The 14356-nt window shown below is 42.9% G+C and overlaps 1 protein-coding gene and 1 non-coding gene across 2 annotated transcripts in view; both read left to right on the forward strand.

Annotated features, from left to right (window-relative positions):
* The window catches only part of CHMP4C (charged multivesicular body protein 4C), a 30579-nt gene that overhangs the window by 8971 nt on the left and 7252 nt on the right, over window positions 1-14356 (forward strand). The window contains exon 2 of the mRNA XM_086335783.1: window positions 13077-13254. Coding sequence (XP_086191909.1) covers window positions 13077-13254 — 178 coding nt within the window. The remainder of the gene's footprint in view (window positions 1-13076; window positions 13255-14356) is intronic.
* LOC147358952 (U4 spliceosomal RNA) lies at window positions 12291-12433 on the forward strand. The gene has a single exon (XR_015141361.1). It is a non-coding gene; the product is annotated as a U4 spliceosomal RNA (small nuclear RNA).

Genomic DNA, 14356 nt, shown 5'->3' on the forward strand with positions numbered 1-14356 from the left:
GTATTATTAGTACGTTTCTCAGTATTTAGGACTACTTATTTCAGATCAGATTTTATTTTCAAGAAACAGAATAAAACACAACTCAAAACATACGAGATATAAGGCAAGAGCTCCAATTCTGAGTTTTAAAGTTTATGATGCCTTGCTTGGGGCTCTGGTTTGGAAAGGACATAATTAATCCAATTTGGCACTCAATTTTTGTTATATGCTTAAGTACACATGGATTTATTTGTGTTTTTAAGGGACAAAATTATCACCAGTGCTTAAAATATATAGATAATATTGAGGATTTATTTTCTAAAGTCACACTCTCAGTCCTCTGCTTTAGCAAGCTGTAGTCATAACTTCTAGTATATACTGGTAATTTTAGTTTCTCCTACTTTTTCTATCATTTGATAGAAGTTCTAATATACACAATTGGCTCAAAAATTTGCAGAAGGTGAAGGAACAACAACAACAACAAAACCAATATGGAATAAATATAAAGCAAATAGTAAACCATTTCCTGAGTAACTAACTTTCTTGTACCAGAGATTTTAATTACTTACCTCAAAGAAATGGTGCTAATAGGGAATTGTTGTTGTTCTATTGCTAAGTTGTAGCCAACTCTTTGTGACCCCATGGACTACAGCACATCAGGCTTCTCTGTCCTTCACTATCTCCTGGAGTTTGCTCAGACTCATGTCTATTGAGTTGGTGACTCCATCCAACCATTTTATCCTCCATGGCCCCCTTCTCCTCCTGCCCTCATTCTTTCCCAGCATCAGGGTCTTTTTCAAACTCACTGGAAATATCTAGTACTTAGTCTGAAGTTTATATGGTTATACTTTAAAGCAGTAAGAACTCTTAAACCTGGACCAGAGGCTTTCTCAGCCCACGCTAAGCCTTTGTCTCAAATAGTTCTACCTTGTGGGTATTTCCAGTGAGAAGATGGGAAAAAGCTAAAGCCCCACCCGTCATCTGCTCTGTGCGGCCTCCGTCAGCTCTTCTGAATCCAGCAGTCTAGTGACTGAAGTACCAACGGTGTAACTGCTACCCTCAGACAAAACAAGCTCTCCAAGAGCAAGCAAGCAGGAGTGGTGACTTTAGAAGTACAGGAAAGGAAAAGTGGGTTATTCTCTGCTACAAGTTGGGAATCCCTGCATTAGAAGTTCTTTATTTGCAAATTAAAATTTAATGCCAACCATCTAGTTTAAATGAATGAAGTTTACACTTTTGTATTTGGTTACTCATAAAAGAGACAATTGTGTGGCCAAACATTTGGCAAGCACTTTGGAGATTCCATGCTCTGAACATGAGCTTCTAGCGACTCTGCTTACTTCTCTCACACAGTGCTGCGTGTTGCTTGTCATAGTGGGTGTGCCTTTTTTGCTGTAGCAGGAACCTTGTTCAACAGCCTTTCTCAGTGAGCAGAGCTATTTACATTACCAGTTCTTTCCATCTATTTCATTCATGTAAAGTGAAAGTCAATATAACCTTGGAGTTTGAATAAAGATATTATCCTAACTCAGAACTTCTACTGTGTTAACTGCAGAAAGAAAAAAAGTTGCGATTATGTTAAGCCAATTTATATTGATATGTAGCTCAAAGATCATACACCCAAGAACCTATGCTTTATCATTTTTTGAGCAACCGGACTGCTTTATTTATGTGAACTGTATTTGCTGAATGTTTTTCTCTCACGTTTGAAAAACTAAAGCATAGTGCCTATTGTTCATCACTGAGGTCAAGTTAAATGTGTTGTTTAAGAATTAAAGGTATTGGTAGTGATAGCTTGCTTTGGGGATAGGAGCTATGGGGCGCTCCAGATTTGCTGATCGCAGGATCTGTGGGGAACAGTCATTGAGTCACAGGCAGTGGGAGCAAAGGGGGCTCTAGGGTCAGGGTTTGTTGCCTGTCAGGAGCACCTACAAGGCACAGCGACAGTCATTGGAAATACTGGTACATCATGTGAACAAGGAATGCTCACTGACAAGTATGAGAGGGGCACATCACACACACACGCATACACACACACAGATACGCACACGCGTATGCACACATGCATATGCACGTGTGCATATGCACACGTGTACACATGTGTGTGTATACATACACACATGTGTTCGTATATACAGACGTACACAGACGTACACACACACCACACAGCTACATCCACAGGCGCCTGTGTCTACCCTGTAGAATGGAGCATGATCAGCTGTTTCAGAGTTTTTCTGCTCAGTGTTTGCTCATTTCAGGTTTATACTTTTCTCCCTGTCTTCTCGGCAATAGCAGGCCCTCGGAGGTTACCAGTGTGTAAGGTTACCAGTGATACTAGTAGCAAGAAGAACACATTCATTCAATTGATTATATATTCTGCCTGGACACTTAATTGGGTTTTTACAAAGAATATCAAGTAGACCTTAATGAATAGTTCGGTATCATGTTCCAACATCAAGTTAATTTACTTGCCTGGAAACTGACCTTGGAAGCAATTAATTATTTAAAAAAAAAAGGAATTTCAGTGGATATTTAAAATGAGTCTTTTATGCAAGCCTTTCTTCCTTTTTTGTCAACTCAAGGCTGACGGCACTTTGAGGTCATGACCTTCTCCTCTCAGATTTATCTCCTCTCACGATCTCTTGGGTGACATCCTGACAGTAAGCTCTCACTCATCTCCGAAAGAGAGTCTGAGCTTTCTAGGATGATGAGATGGACATTTCTGTTGGAAAACAACTTCCGCTTCCCTTGTCTCTTTCTTTCTGAGGATGGGTGAGGACACCTGACTGTAATCTTTCACACCGTACAGTATTAATCAATACTCTTTTTTTTCTTTTTACACAAAATTCAGCCCAACCTTACTAGCTGCTTAGTAACATTCCTCTTCCAAATGCCCTTTCCTCAGAATGTCTCTTACTCACTTTGTCCAGTCTCATTCCTCTTTACTGTTTTCTTGGGCATCTGCTTTGCCACTGTATAATTTGCTACATCATTTCTGTGGGCTAGTCTCCTTTTAACTTGCTGGTCATCCTTTTTTCGTGACATTTAATATTGGTGAGACCTCCGAAAATGGGATCTTGCTTATAAGTTTCAGCTAGTGTGGCAAGCTGGCGTGATTTGCTCTGGTGTCTGTCTAATGTATCTCAGCCAGAAACTTTGCATCATTGAGTAGGAGACTTGCAATAGGGAAGGGGGGGGGGCCTTTGTGTAATAACTTTCCTCACTCATGGTCCTTACCGGGCTGTGTGTTTGAGAATCCATGTAGACAGTCACCCTGACCCTGGCTTAATGTGCGTCACCTCCTCTGTGAGAGTGTCCCTTGCCCTCTGGAGAGTCGATGCGCTCCTCCGTGAGGGTGTCCCTCGCCCTCCGGAGAGTCAATGTGCTCCTCCATGTACCTTCTGTGCCTCGTACTTGGCTCTTTCTTTTCCTCTGTGCCTCCTCTGCTGCTTGAAGGGAGCGTGTTAGTCGCTCAGTCATGTCTGACTCTTTGCGACCCCATGGACTGCAGCCCGCCAGGCTCCTCTGTCCATGGGATTCTCCAGGCAGGAATACTTGAGTGGGCTGCCATTTCCTTCTGCAGGGGATCTTCCTGAGCCAGGCACTGAACCCTCCTGCACTGCAGGCAGACTGCTAACCATCTGAACCACCAGGGAAATGGAGGAGGCACGGCACACGCTAGTGTCCATGGTGCACACACTAGTGTCCATGGAGACAGTCCTGTAAGATGGTACTGCTGCTGAATGGTGGATAAGTGACTGAACGCCCGTTTTATCTGGCACGGCACACACTAGTGTCCATGGAGACAGTCCTGTAAGATGGTACTGCTGCTGAATGGTGGATAAGTGACTGAACGCCCGTTTTATCTGGCACGGCACACACTAGTGTCCATGGAGACAGTCCTGTAAGATGGTACTGCTGCTGAATGGTGGATAAGTGACTGAACGCCCGTTTTATCTTTTGCTCCCTCTGAGATCGTAGCCTTCTTTCTTCGTCCCTGCAGTGGCCTAACACAATGATGCTTCAGTACATATTTGTGGAGTGACTGAAAATGAACAGATGAGCAATATATATTTTATATAAATTAGAAGGCCTGGCCCTGGACAAATGCATGAGTGTTAGAATTCTCTAATATCTCACTGGCTGTTTCCCATCTAACCTGTGACTCTGAAGAGAGACATTTTGTTTTTATCCCATTTATGGAATGCCCGTGGTGGTGATTACTCAGATTGTGTTTTTTGAGAACAATAGCAGGGAGCCATAAATTGAAGGTACTGGATAATCAAGTGAGTTTTATGTGAGTCACAGGACTTGCATTAAAGTTTCTCATATAAAACAGCACAATTATGAGACTACTCAGTTAAAAACAAAAGAGAACCATAAGCAATTATGCGTGGCATGCATCAATTAAGCGCTGTCTGGGATTAAATCTTCCAGGCTTCGTCTTTTTAGGCCTTCTCCAGAAATCACCCATTCCTGGGAGAGAGAGGAGCTGTCATAACGCAGTTGCATATTTCACAAACAGTTTTGTCTATAGTCCCTGGGTATGATGGTTCCGAAAAGGCTTTTTTGCCCCCTGATGGATGAACAATGGACATGTTTATACATCTTGAATGAGCAAAGAACAAATCGACCTTTCTAACCGGGATGCCCTGTACCTTATCTGAGCAGTGAAACTGCCGCTCTTCTCTGCTGTTTGAAGTTATTTTTTTAGTGGGTGACTGAAAGCCTTCCTCCTCTGGCAATGTGATAAAGTTGCATAGGGCTAGTTGAATTTTGGTTCAAGTGGGTAGTTCTTACATTTCAGCTCCAAATGCTCAGTGCATGTACAGGAAGGGCTCTTCCTGGATCCCTCGACAGAACACATACAGCACGTTCTGCAACCATTGCTGGAGGAACATCACCATTAGGCAAAGAGACAAAACCCCTACAAGTTTTTCCCCCTCAACGGAGTACAGCCGATTCCTTTGTTTTCAAAACGATGTTCCCCAGGTTTCATCAGCTGCCTAAAACCGCATGTAGGAGCTTGGAAGATTGAGTTGCACATTTTACACAGGTTAAATTACAGGATTCTAAAAGTGTCCTTCTTTGCGGAAACTGGAGGCATGGTTGATTTGCAACATTTGTTGTATGTCTTTGGGGAAAAAAAATACAGCTGTTTCTTTCCTAGATTGGTTATTAGGAAACAAAGCCTGTCCAACTCATGGTGGGCGGTAGCATCATCATTTCATGAGAAACAGTTCACAGAGAGACTCGTGACATGTACACCTCTTGGCTCTGAAACAGAAGCCTCTTATCTCAGCTTACTGTGCCAGATGGAAGCTACAATGAGTGCCCGTTGTCCTGGGGCTGGGTTCAGCCATGCAGACCTCATCAATTTGGCTCACACAAGGTTTTTTTGAAAATGTAGCTTAGTTTTTAAATTTGAAGGATTTGGGATGCAAACCCAGATGTCTGGCTTGTTTTGAGCGTGTGGAGAGCTGGGTGTGCAGCTTCACGGCAGCGGTGGGCGGGAGCCTGGCTGTGTTGCCCCCACGGGTGGGGCTCGACCTCTCCTGGTGGCCAGAGGGCCCACTTGTTCCTGCGGGCCCCCGGCTGCAGGAGCCAGCCTCCACTGCCGTTTACTCTCACTCTTGCACTGTTACTGTGATAGCAGTGAAACACTGCCCTGTCTCTTCCTCAAAGGTGAGAAAACGAAGAAAGCTTTTCCCCTTGACCTCTTTCTCCGTCACTTCCTTCATTACCTGCTGGCTTTCAGAGTGTAGGATTCTGATTCAGGCCACTGTGTAGCTCGAGGTATGTGGATTACAGTGTAAGCTGAGATCTCACATACTGGTGAATTTTCAAATTTCTCCCAATTACTTTGAAGAGCCAAATCCATATGTGAACACAAACATTCAAAACTGTGTCCAAACCAAAACTTATTATTATTAATTAAAAAACATTGGCAAGGTTGGGCGTGATAGCATGTGGCTTCCACCATGTGGTCTGACATCTTGTGACGGAGATGGTGATGATGATGAAGTTTTCTAATATTTATTAATCACTCAGCAGGCGCCAGTCTAGGTACTTTACATACCTTATTTAATTTAATCTTCAACAATAATGTGAGTTTTATCCCCATTTTCCCATAAGCAACTGTGTAAGGCCACGCAGCAGTGGAGGGGTGGAGGCTGATTCGAAAGGAGGCAGCCTGACTCCAGAGTACAGAGTCCTGTTTACATCCTCCGTATGTCATTATTGTTGTTCGTGGGGGCTTCCTAGTGGCTTAGTGGTGAAGAATCTGACTGCCAATGCAGGAGATGTGGGTTTTATCCCTGAGTCTGAAAGACCCCCTGGAGAAGGGAGTGGCAACCCACTTCAGTAGTTTTGCCTGGAGAACCCCATGGACAGAGGAGTCAGGCAGGCTACAGTCCATGGGTTGCAAAAGAGTTAATGTGACTTAGCAACCACAACAGTTATTGTTCAAGCGAGGAAGCATCATTTAAGGAGAGTTAAGGTCACACACTAAGGGTATTACACACAGGTTTTAATTGGTATAAGTAGGATTAAAATGTTGATCTAGGGACCCCAAGGAGAAGGCAATGGCAACCCACTCCAATGTTCTTGCCTGGAGAATCCCAGGGACAGAGGAGCCTGGTGGGCTGCCGTCTATGGGGTTGCACAGAGTCGGACACGACTGACGAGACTTAGCAGCAGCAGCAGTGATCCCAAAGCCCCGTCTTTTCTACCAAATTATATTTCTCGATTTGTAGAAAGTAATCTAAAATCAATTCTTACTAGGAAACGTGGCATATTTTTAAATGAAAAAGTTTTGTAAAGTTCTCTAAAAGAAAATGTCTTGGGGTTGGTGGTCCCAAAAGAGCATAAACACTGAGCCTGCTCGGCAAGGCAGGGAGGAGGCGGACGCTGATATTCCCCTTCGGGTCTGTCAGGTGGAGACGTGTATTTGGAGTTTAACTTCTGAGGATACTCTGCTGTATCGTAGTATTTTATACTGCACCACTGAAATGTAGAGCTGTTTTCTAATAGTATATTCCTGTTATGGTGAGCTATGGTGAAAAAACAGGTGACTTGTTGCCCAGAGGGTCTCAGAAACAAGATATCCACGGCCTGAGAGTTTGAGATTAGTGGATGCAAGCTGTGATACAGGACGGATAAACAACATGGTCCTGCTCTCCAGTGCAGGGACTGTACTCAACACCTCGAGTAAATCGTAATGGAAAAGAGTATAAGAAAGAACGTGGAAAGGTGTAACGGAGTCACTTTCCTATCCAGCAGAAATTAATGCAACATTGTAAATCAACTATTTTGTTGTTTAGTGGCTAAGTCATGCCAGACTCTTTGCTGCCCCAAGGACTGTAACCCGCCAGGCTCCCCTGTCCATGCTGCTGCTAAGTCACATCAGTCGTGTCGACTCTGTGCGACCCCATAGACGGCAGCCCATCAGGCTCCCCCATCCCTGGGATTCTCCAGGCAAGAACACTGGAGTGGGTTGCCATTGCCTTCTCCAATGCATGAAAGTGAAAAGTGAAAGTGAAGTCGCTCAGTCGAGTCTGACTCTACTTCAGTAAAAAAAGAAACAAAAAACAAGTAAGATATACAGTCTCATTAACTAAGGAATGTTATATAAATCACTGTTGTTAGTAACAATATTTAGTTGCTCAGTCTAGGGCGGTTTCCATAAATGATCACTAATTCTTAGAATAATTGCCCAGCCTCTGGGGGATTCTGTCTTCCTTTTCCAGCACAGCAGACTGAAGCTCAGAGAAGGGAACTGACTTATCCAAGAATATACATCTATTAAGTCACAGAAGAAAAATTCACCCTCTGGCCTTGAAGGTCAAACTCTTTCCAGTGTACTGTGCTGTCACGGCGCACACAATTGTCAGGTTTATTCGCTTAACATTCCTTCATCTTGTCTTCTGTGAAATGGATCAATGACGTGTTTACTCTTGCAATTTTTGTGAGAGTTAACCATATCGCATGATGTGCTTGAAGCAATTCACACCAGCTTGGTGTGTAACAAACTGTGGCTCAGCTGGTGCAGAATCCGCCTGCATCGCAGGAGACCTGGGTTTGATCCCTGGGTCGGGAAGATCCCCTGGCGAAGGATAGGCTACCCACACCAGTACTCTGGCCTGGAGAATTCCGTGGAGTGTATAGTCCACGGGGTTGCAGAGTCAGACACGAATGAGCGACTCTCACTTCACTTCACTTCAAATGCTCCATAAAAGTCGGTTTTTGTTTTGTGTTTCGTTTGGCCGTGTGCCCTGAGCTGGGTCAGGTGCTGGGGAGAAAGGGGAATAAGATACTGTATCTTTCCACAGAGGGCTTACTCTCAGTGTGGGGGAGATGGGGTCAGATAGATTTTATTAACACAGAATTGTAGTCCTGTATGAGGCCCACTCACAGTTGTGGCCCCCGGCGGACAGCACGGCTCTGCGGTCCACCGTGCTGAGCCGCTCCGCAGAGCAGCTCTGTGCGATTTTGTAGGAAGGCCTTTGTGCCCGAGGCCTCTTTTTTTTTAGTTTCCTTCCTAAAGGAAAGATTAAATAAATACACAAAAACCATTCTTAAAGTCAGAAGGGCTGTTCATGCGATCCTGGAAACTGTGGTGTTGGCCCCGGGGAGGAGGCGAGATGACCCTGGACCTTCCCTGTGGGCGGAAGGGACGGGGAGGAAGAGTTACCACCACGAGGGAAGCAGAAGAATGTCCACACCTACAGCGTCCTTGGCAACTGCAGGAACGCCCGGCCTGTCTGCTTCCTCCCCACCCCCGAAAGCAGGCCTGCCCGTTGGCACGCCCTGCCCAGGTCTATGGGGAGGCATCATGGAGAAACACACCTCTGTGACTATGATTGCAGCAGCTATTGACATCAAACCACGGTGTCTGCTGGCTTATTTCCTTAATGTTGCTTCCGATATCCTAGATTGTCCTAAGACTTTTTTTCTTTTTTTTTTTTTAGTTTTACTGGAGTAAAACCTAAAAGAATTCTTTTTCAGAAATGGTTCATAAACATAAATTCTCTAAATACCTATGCGTCTCAAGATGACTTCATTTGTTTCAAATCTAAATAATTGCTTGGATTTTTACAGAATGCTGGCTTCAGCACATTGCCAAAGTTATAATGCTGTTGCTGTTGGAGAGCCAACATGTCTTAAGTTTACTAATAGTATCAGTCTCATCCGTTTGTCAATAATCATTTCGTTTGTTTCCTCTCTGGAAACATTTAAGATTTTCTTTTTTTTTTCTCGAGGTGGAGGTCTAGGTATGTGCCTTTTATTTTTTGTTTTCCCATCTATGTGTTCAGTGAGTATTTTTATTCTGAAGAATCATCTCCCTTCGTCTTGGGGAAACTGTACTCTTTAATTTCTTTTTCATCACGTCATCAGCGGTAACTGTCTTTCATTTATTTGGCCACAGGACATGGCTCCCAGGGTCTTAGTTCCCCAACCTGGGATCAAACCCTGGGCCTCTGCAGTGGTAGGCTGAGTCCTAAGTGCTGGGTGTGCAGAAAGTTCCAGCCCATTCTGTGATTTCTTTATTGCTTCTTCCCCTCCATTATTTCTGCCTATTTTCTACTAAAACTGCTGCTTATTTTTATTAGTATCCACACTTCCCCTGAAACATTCTCTCTCTTTTGAACTTCCTGTAAGATGGATGTTGGATTCGTTGGTTCTGTCCTCTAATTTATTAAATTATCTGTCTTTTTGTTCTCTGTTCTGGGAGAATTCTCTAACTTTATATTCCAAGTCACTAATTTAGTCTTCAGCTGTATTTATTATTCTACCTTTTAAACATTTTAATTTATTTTTTAATTATGTCTTTAATTTCTAAGAACTGTTTCTTATTTTCTAGTTGCTCATTTTTAAGACAGCCCATTCTTGTCTTATAACACAATAGCCTCTTGATCTCCCTGTAGACACTAATGTAAGTTTTGTTTTTAACAGATTTTATTTAACATATTTTATTCTCTACATTATCTCTCTTCTCTTGGATTCATGATATTATAGGATACAAGAAGCAGTAGTAAGAAAGCAAGCCAGCAGATACTCTCAGTTTAGTGTAAGTAACTGTTGAAATTGTGTCTATGAAGCTTGATGCAGTTGTTAAGAAATATTTCCTTAAACATTGAAAGAATAATTTTAAAAACTGGTAGTCATCTGGAACTAATAAAAGTCAGATTATTTTGTCACGTGAGTGTATGTTCCTCGGTTCTTTGTCTCGTCACAACAAAGATTTGGAGCAACGGACATTAAAGCCCTCGGCGCATCACAGCTCTCGGGTCTTGGACAAACCGTGTTACAGCTCTTAGGCAAATCAGTGTTACAGCTCCATTTTATTTAGAAGATAGCAGGAGAGTGAGAGAGAGAGAGAGAGAGAGAGAGAGAAAGAGAGAGAGAGAAAGAAAAGAGCACAGGCACTCGGGAGAGAGAGTCCAAGAGAAAGCGCTTTGGCTCCTCCTTTTATTTGTTTTTTCCTCCACCTGGGCCTGCCCTATGCAAATTGGGCTTAGCCAGGAGTGCTGTTTGTTCTGCCTGAAGTCTTCACTCTGGTCCTCGGACCTTCCTTTGACCTTCCTTGTCTTTTAGCCACTGCCATTTTGGACTCCTTTTCCCTATTCTACCTACCTAACAATTTCAATCAAACACTTGGGGTTTTGGGGTGTTAAGACAATCTTGCTTAGGAACAATTAGTTTTATGATGCTGCTGTGTCGCTTCAGTCGTGTCCGACTCTGTCTGACCCCATAGACGGCAGCCCACCAGGCTCCCCCGTCCCTGGGATTCTCCAGGCAAGAACACTGGAGTGGGTTGCCATTTCCTTCTCCAATGCGTGAAAGTGAAAAGTGAAAGTGAAGTCGCTCAGTCGTGTCCGACTCTTAGCGACCCCATGGACTGCAGCCTACCAGGCTCCTCCGTCCATGGGATTTTCCAGGCAAGAGTACTGGAGTGGGGTGCCATTGCCTTCTCCAAATTAGTTTTATAGATGCTGATTAATTTTCAACATGTATAGAAAGCTTAACTTTAATTTTAAGCATATTATTTAAATACAAGTGTATCCAGTAGGAGAATAAATTTAGTATGTGTAACTATCATACAATTAAAGGGGGATAAAATAAAGGAAAATTAATCTTTATATAGACAAGAAAGCAAAAAGAAAATAAAAAGCATAACATAAAACACAAAAAATGATGGTAAAAAGACCATTTTGGACCAATATCAGTTATTACAATAAATAAAAATAACTTAAAAACTTACCTTAAAAGTTGGAGACTATCCAAATGGTCAAAAATAATCATACACATTAAACATTCAAATATATTCTACCTGTTATAGGCATACCAAAAAAAAAATTCGAAAAAATTTTGAAATTGAGGTACACGTAGAACTATTACAGGTAAATTTCAAAAAAAGAAAGTTGAAATATTAATTTTCTTTAATCCTAGTATATAGTATATAAGTATTAATTTTATATTAAGTATTAATATAAAACAAAATGGAATTTAATGTAAAAAGGATTAAATGGACGGCAAGTAATATGTCAGCCCACTCTAGGATTCTTGCCTGGGAAATCTCGTGGACAGAGGAGCCTGGTTAGCCACAGTCCACGGGGTCACAAAAGAGCTGGACACGAATTAGTGATTAAACAATAAACAATCACAACAAAGAAATATTTATTTATTGACCACTAATAAAAATCCAACAAGAAAGTATAATGGCTAGGAGTCTTTGTGCACCAAACAAAAAGCATTTGAATAAATATACTAAATCTGTTGGAAGTGCAAGAAGAAATTATTCAAAACAGAGAAGAGCCTTCTCTCAGAAATCTCTTGCAATCCCGTTTCACTCTGAAACCATAAAACTGCGTTCTTTTGTCAGTGCCATTCGATTATCTTCACGTTGCCATTCTTCTGCTGCTCTTTCCTGTACTTTCCGTAAATGCCTTTTCAAAACTCACATTTTAAGGCCTGTTTTTCAGGGTGCCTTCAAAGGTGCTGTAGTCAAATGGACTCGTTAGCTTTGTGATTTCTGAAAGATGCGTGTTAAGATTTTGCTGAGTGCTGATAGAGGGAATTTGGATTTCATTTTTCTGAAGGCAACAGTCTTTTCCCTCAGCAGTCCGCCATCTAATCCTCGAGGATGACTCTTGATTTCATGACATTTAAGATTAGATGTAACCTTACTGATTGTCTCATAGTCACTTCAGATCAAGACTCGGTTGGCTTGCTAGGTTTTGGACTGTTATTAAATTCAGGCAACTCATAACTGTTCTGGGTCTCAACTAACTTGTCTTTGAAATAAGAATAACTTTGCACAGTGGCAGTATCATAGCCAGTGACGCTTATTCGAGGCGCGATTATTGCTAACTGAAATAAGAATATAGGGCTCAGATAGATATTCCTTCAGGCTCTTTCTTTCTCTAAAGCTTTATTTTCATATTACACAATAGGTACTTCTATTTTTACCTAGTCTTTTTCTAAAATCCAACTTTAGCAAAAACGTTTCTGTGGTATATATTATAGAATATGGCATTCTGACTTTTCATCCTCTGACACCTGGCAGATTTTTGGGAGAATAACAAAATGTTTTAGGGAGTGATAGTTTGTGCAAGCAATTGCAAGGACAGATGCTGCCTCTACGTTCCTCAGGTTTATTTGGAGTCCACTTTATAGGCCTCGCCGCTGTTAACGGAGAAGGCAATGGCACCCCACTCCAGTACTCTTGCCTGGAAAATCCCGTGGATGGAGGGCCTGGTGGGCTGTAGTCCATGGGGTCGCTAAGAGTCGGTCACGACTGAGCGACTTCACTTTTGTGGGTTTCTACAGTGCCGAGTCCATGGTTCACTCACTCACTCATCTGGTGCTCAGCTGTGTCTGACTCTTTGCATCACCATGGACTCCAGCCCCCCGGGCTCTTCTGTCCATGGGATTCTTCAGGCAAGAACACTAGAGCGGGTTGCCATTCTCTTCTCAGGGGATCTTCCCCATCCAGGAATTGAACCCGGGTCTCCACGGTTGATGCTGAGTAAATGTCTTTTGAGTAATTGAGCTTATGTAAAGCTCCTTATAAATGTGGCTTCTCCCTTATTTAGCTGCATTACAGGCCCTGAAGAGGAAGAAGAGGCTTGAGAAGCAGCTCACTCAGATTGATGGCACACTTTCCACCATTGAGTTCCAGAGAGAAGCCTTGGAAAACTCATACACCAACACGGAAGTGTTAAAGAATATGGGCCTTGCAGCGAAAGCCATGAAAGCCGTTCATGAGAACATGTGAGTGACCGCAATCTCCCTCTGAGTCTTACGTTCCCTCAGAGCTTTGGAACTCTGATGGCTTGGGCAGGGATGGGCTTACTCATTTGAGACTCTTTGACATGTTGGAATGGAATGCTCCCACAAAGAAAGAGCAGAAGTTTTAATATATTAGCCAAAGAAGAAAAGATCATGAGAAAATAAAGGGCACTCATTTTGCCTTTAATGTTTTCCAGGCCTCACTGTTCTCTGATACTCCACCTGCAAATATTTTCATCCTATAGTTTCAAAAAGGCTTAAGTGGTAACATCTGTGAGGGTATTAGAACTGTACAATAGTAGCTGTCAAACTTTGCAGAAGTGAAGCTGCTCAGTCACGCCTGACTCTTTGCGACCCCATGGACTGTAGCCTACAGGCTCCTCCATCCCTGAAATTTTCCAGGCAAGAGTACTGTGAGAGGGTTGCTGTTTCCTTCTCCAGGGGATCTTCCCCTCCCAGGGTCAAACTTTGGGAGGACTCAGAAATCAGTACTAAAGAGAACTGAGATGCCCATGCCCCTTTGAGGAAGCTCGGGACTGGGCCTTTTGTTTTCAACCAAGTTCTCCAGGTGGTTCTGACACTAACCAGTGTTCGAGAACCACTGGCATGCAATATAATAGATACAAACGTGGATTTGGGGCAGATTTTCTGGACTGTAATCCCAGATCCTGGCTGACTGTCCCTGGACAATGCTTTGTCTCTTCCTGATTCAGTTTCCTTGTCTATAAGTTGAAGATAATAATCATACTTACCTCATGTGGTTCTTGTGAGAGTTGATGGGAAACTAGATACACTGCCGTTAGGAGTTCCTGGCATAAAGTAGCACTCAGTCATCAGTAATCATAGTGGTAGTGGGGCTCGTGGCTGTTTGCTTTTTATTTGCACAGAGAATCTAATCCTTTCCTGAGCTTAAATATGACGGTGAAGTTTGGGCCAAAGGTGTACAAGGGCAACGAGTGTCTGAGGGACTCGTGGAGAAGGTTCTGTGGATGGGAGAAGGGGGAGAGAGGCTGCGGCCAGTGAAGGCGGCTTTGCTGACCTTTTCCTGTCCTGATAACCAGCTGACCACCAGCCGTCATTCTGA

The sequence above is a fragment of the Bos grunniens genome, chromosome 14, assembly GCF_055505025.1.
Source record: "Bos grunniens cultivar Pamir isolate PY7600 chromosome 14, Bosgru_T2T1.0, whole genome shotgun sequence".
Lineage (NCBI taxonomy): Eukaryota > Metazoa > Chordata > Mammalia > Artiodactyla > Bovidae > Bos > Bos grunniens.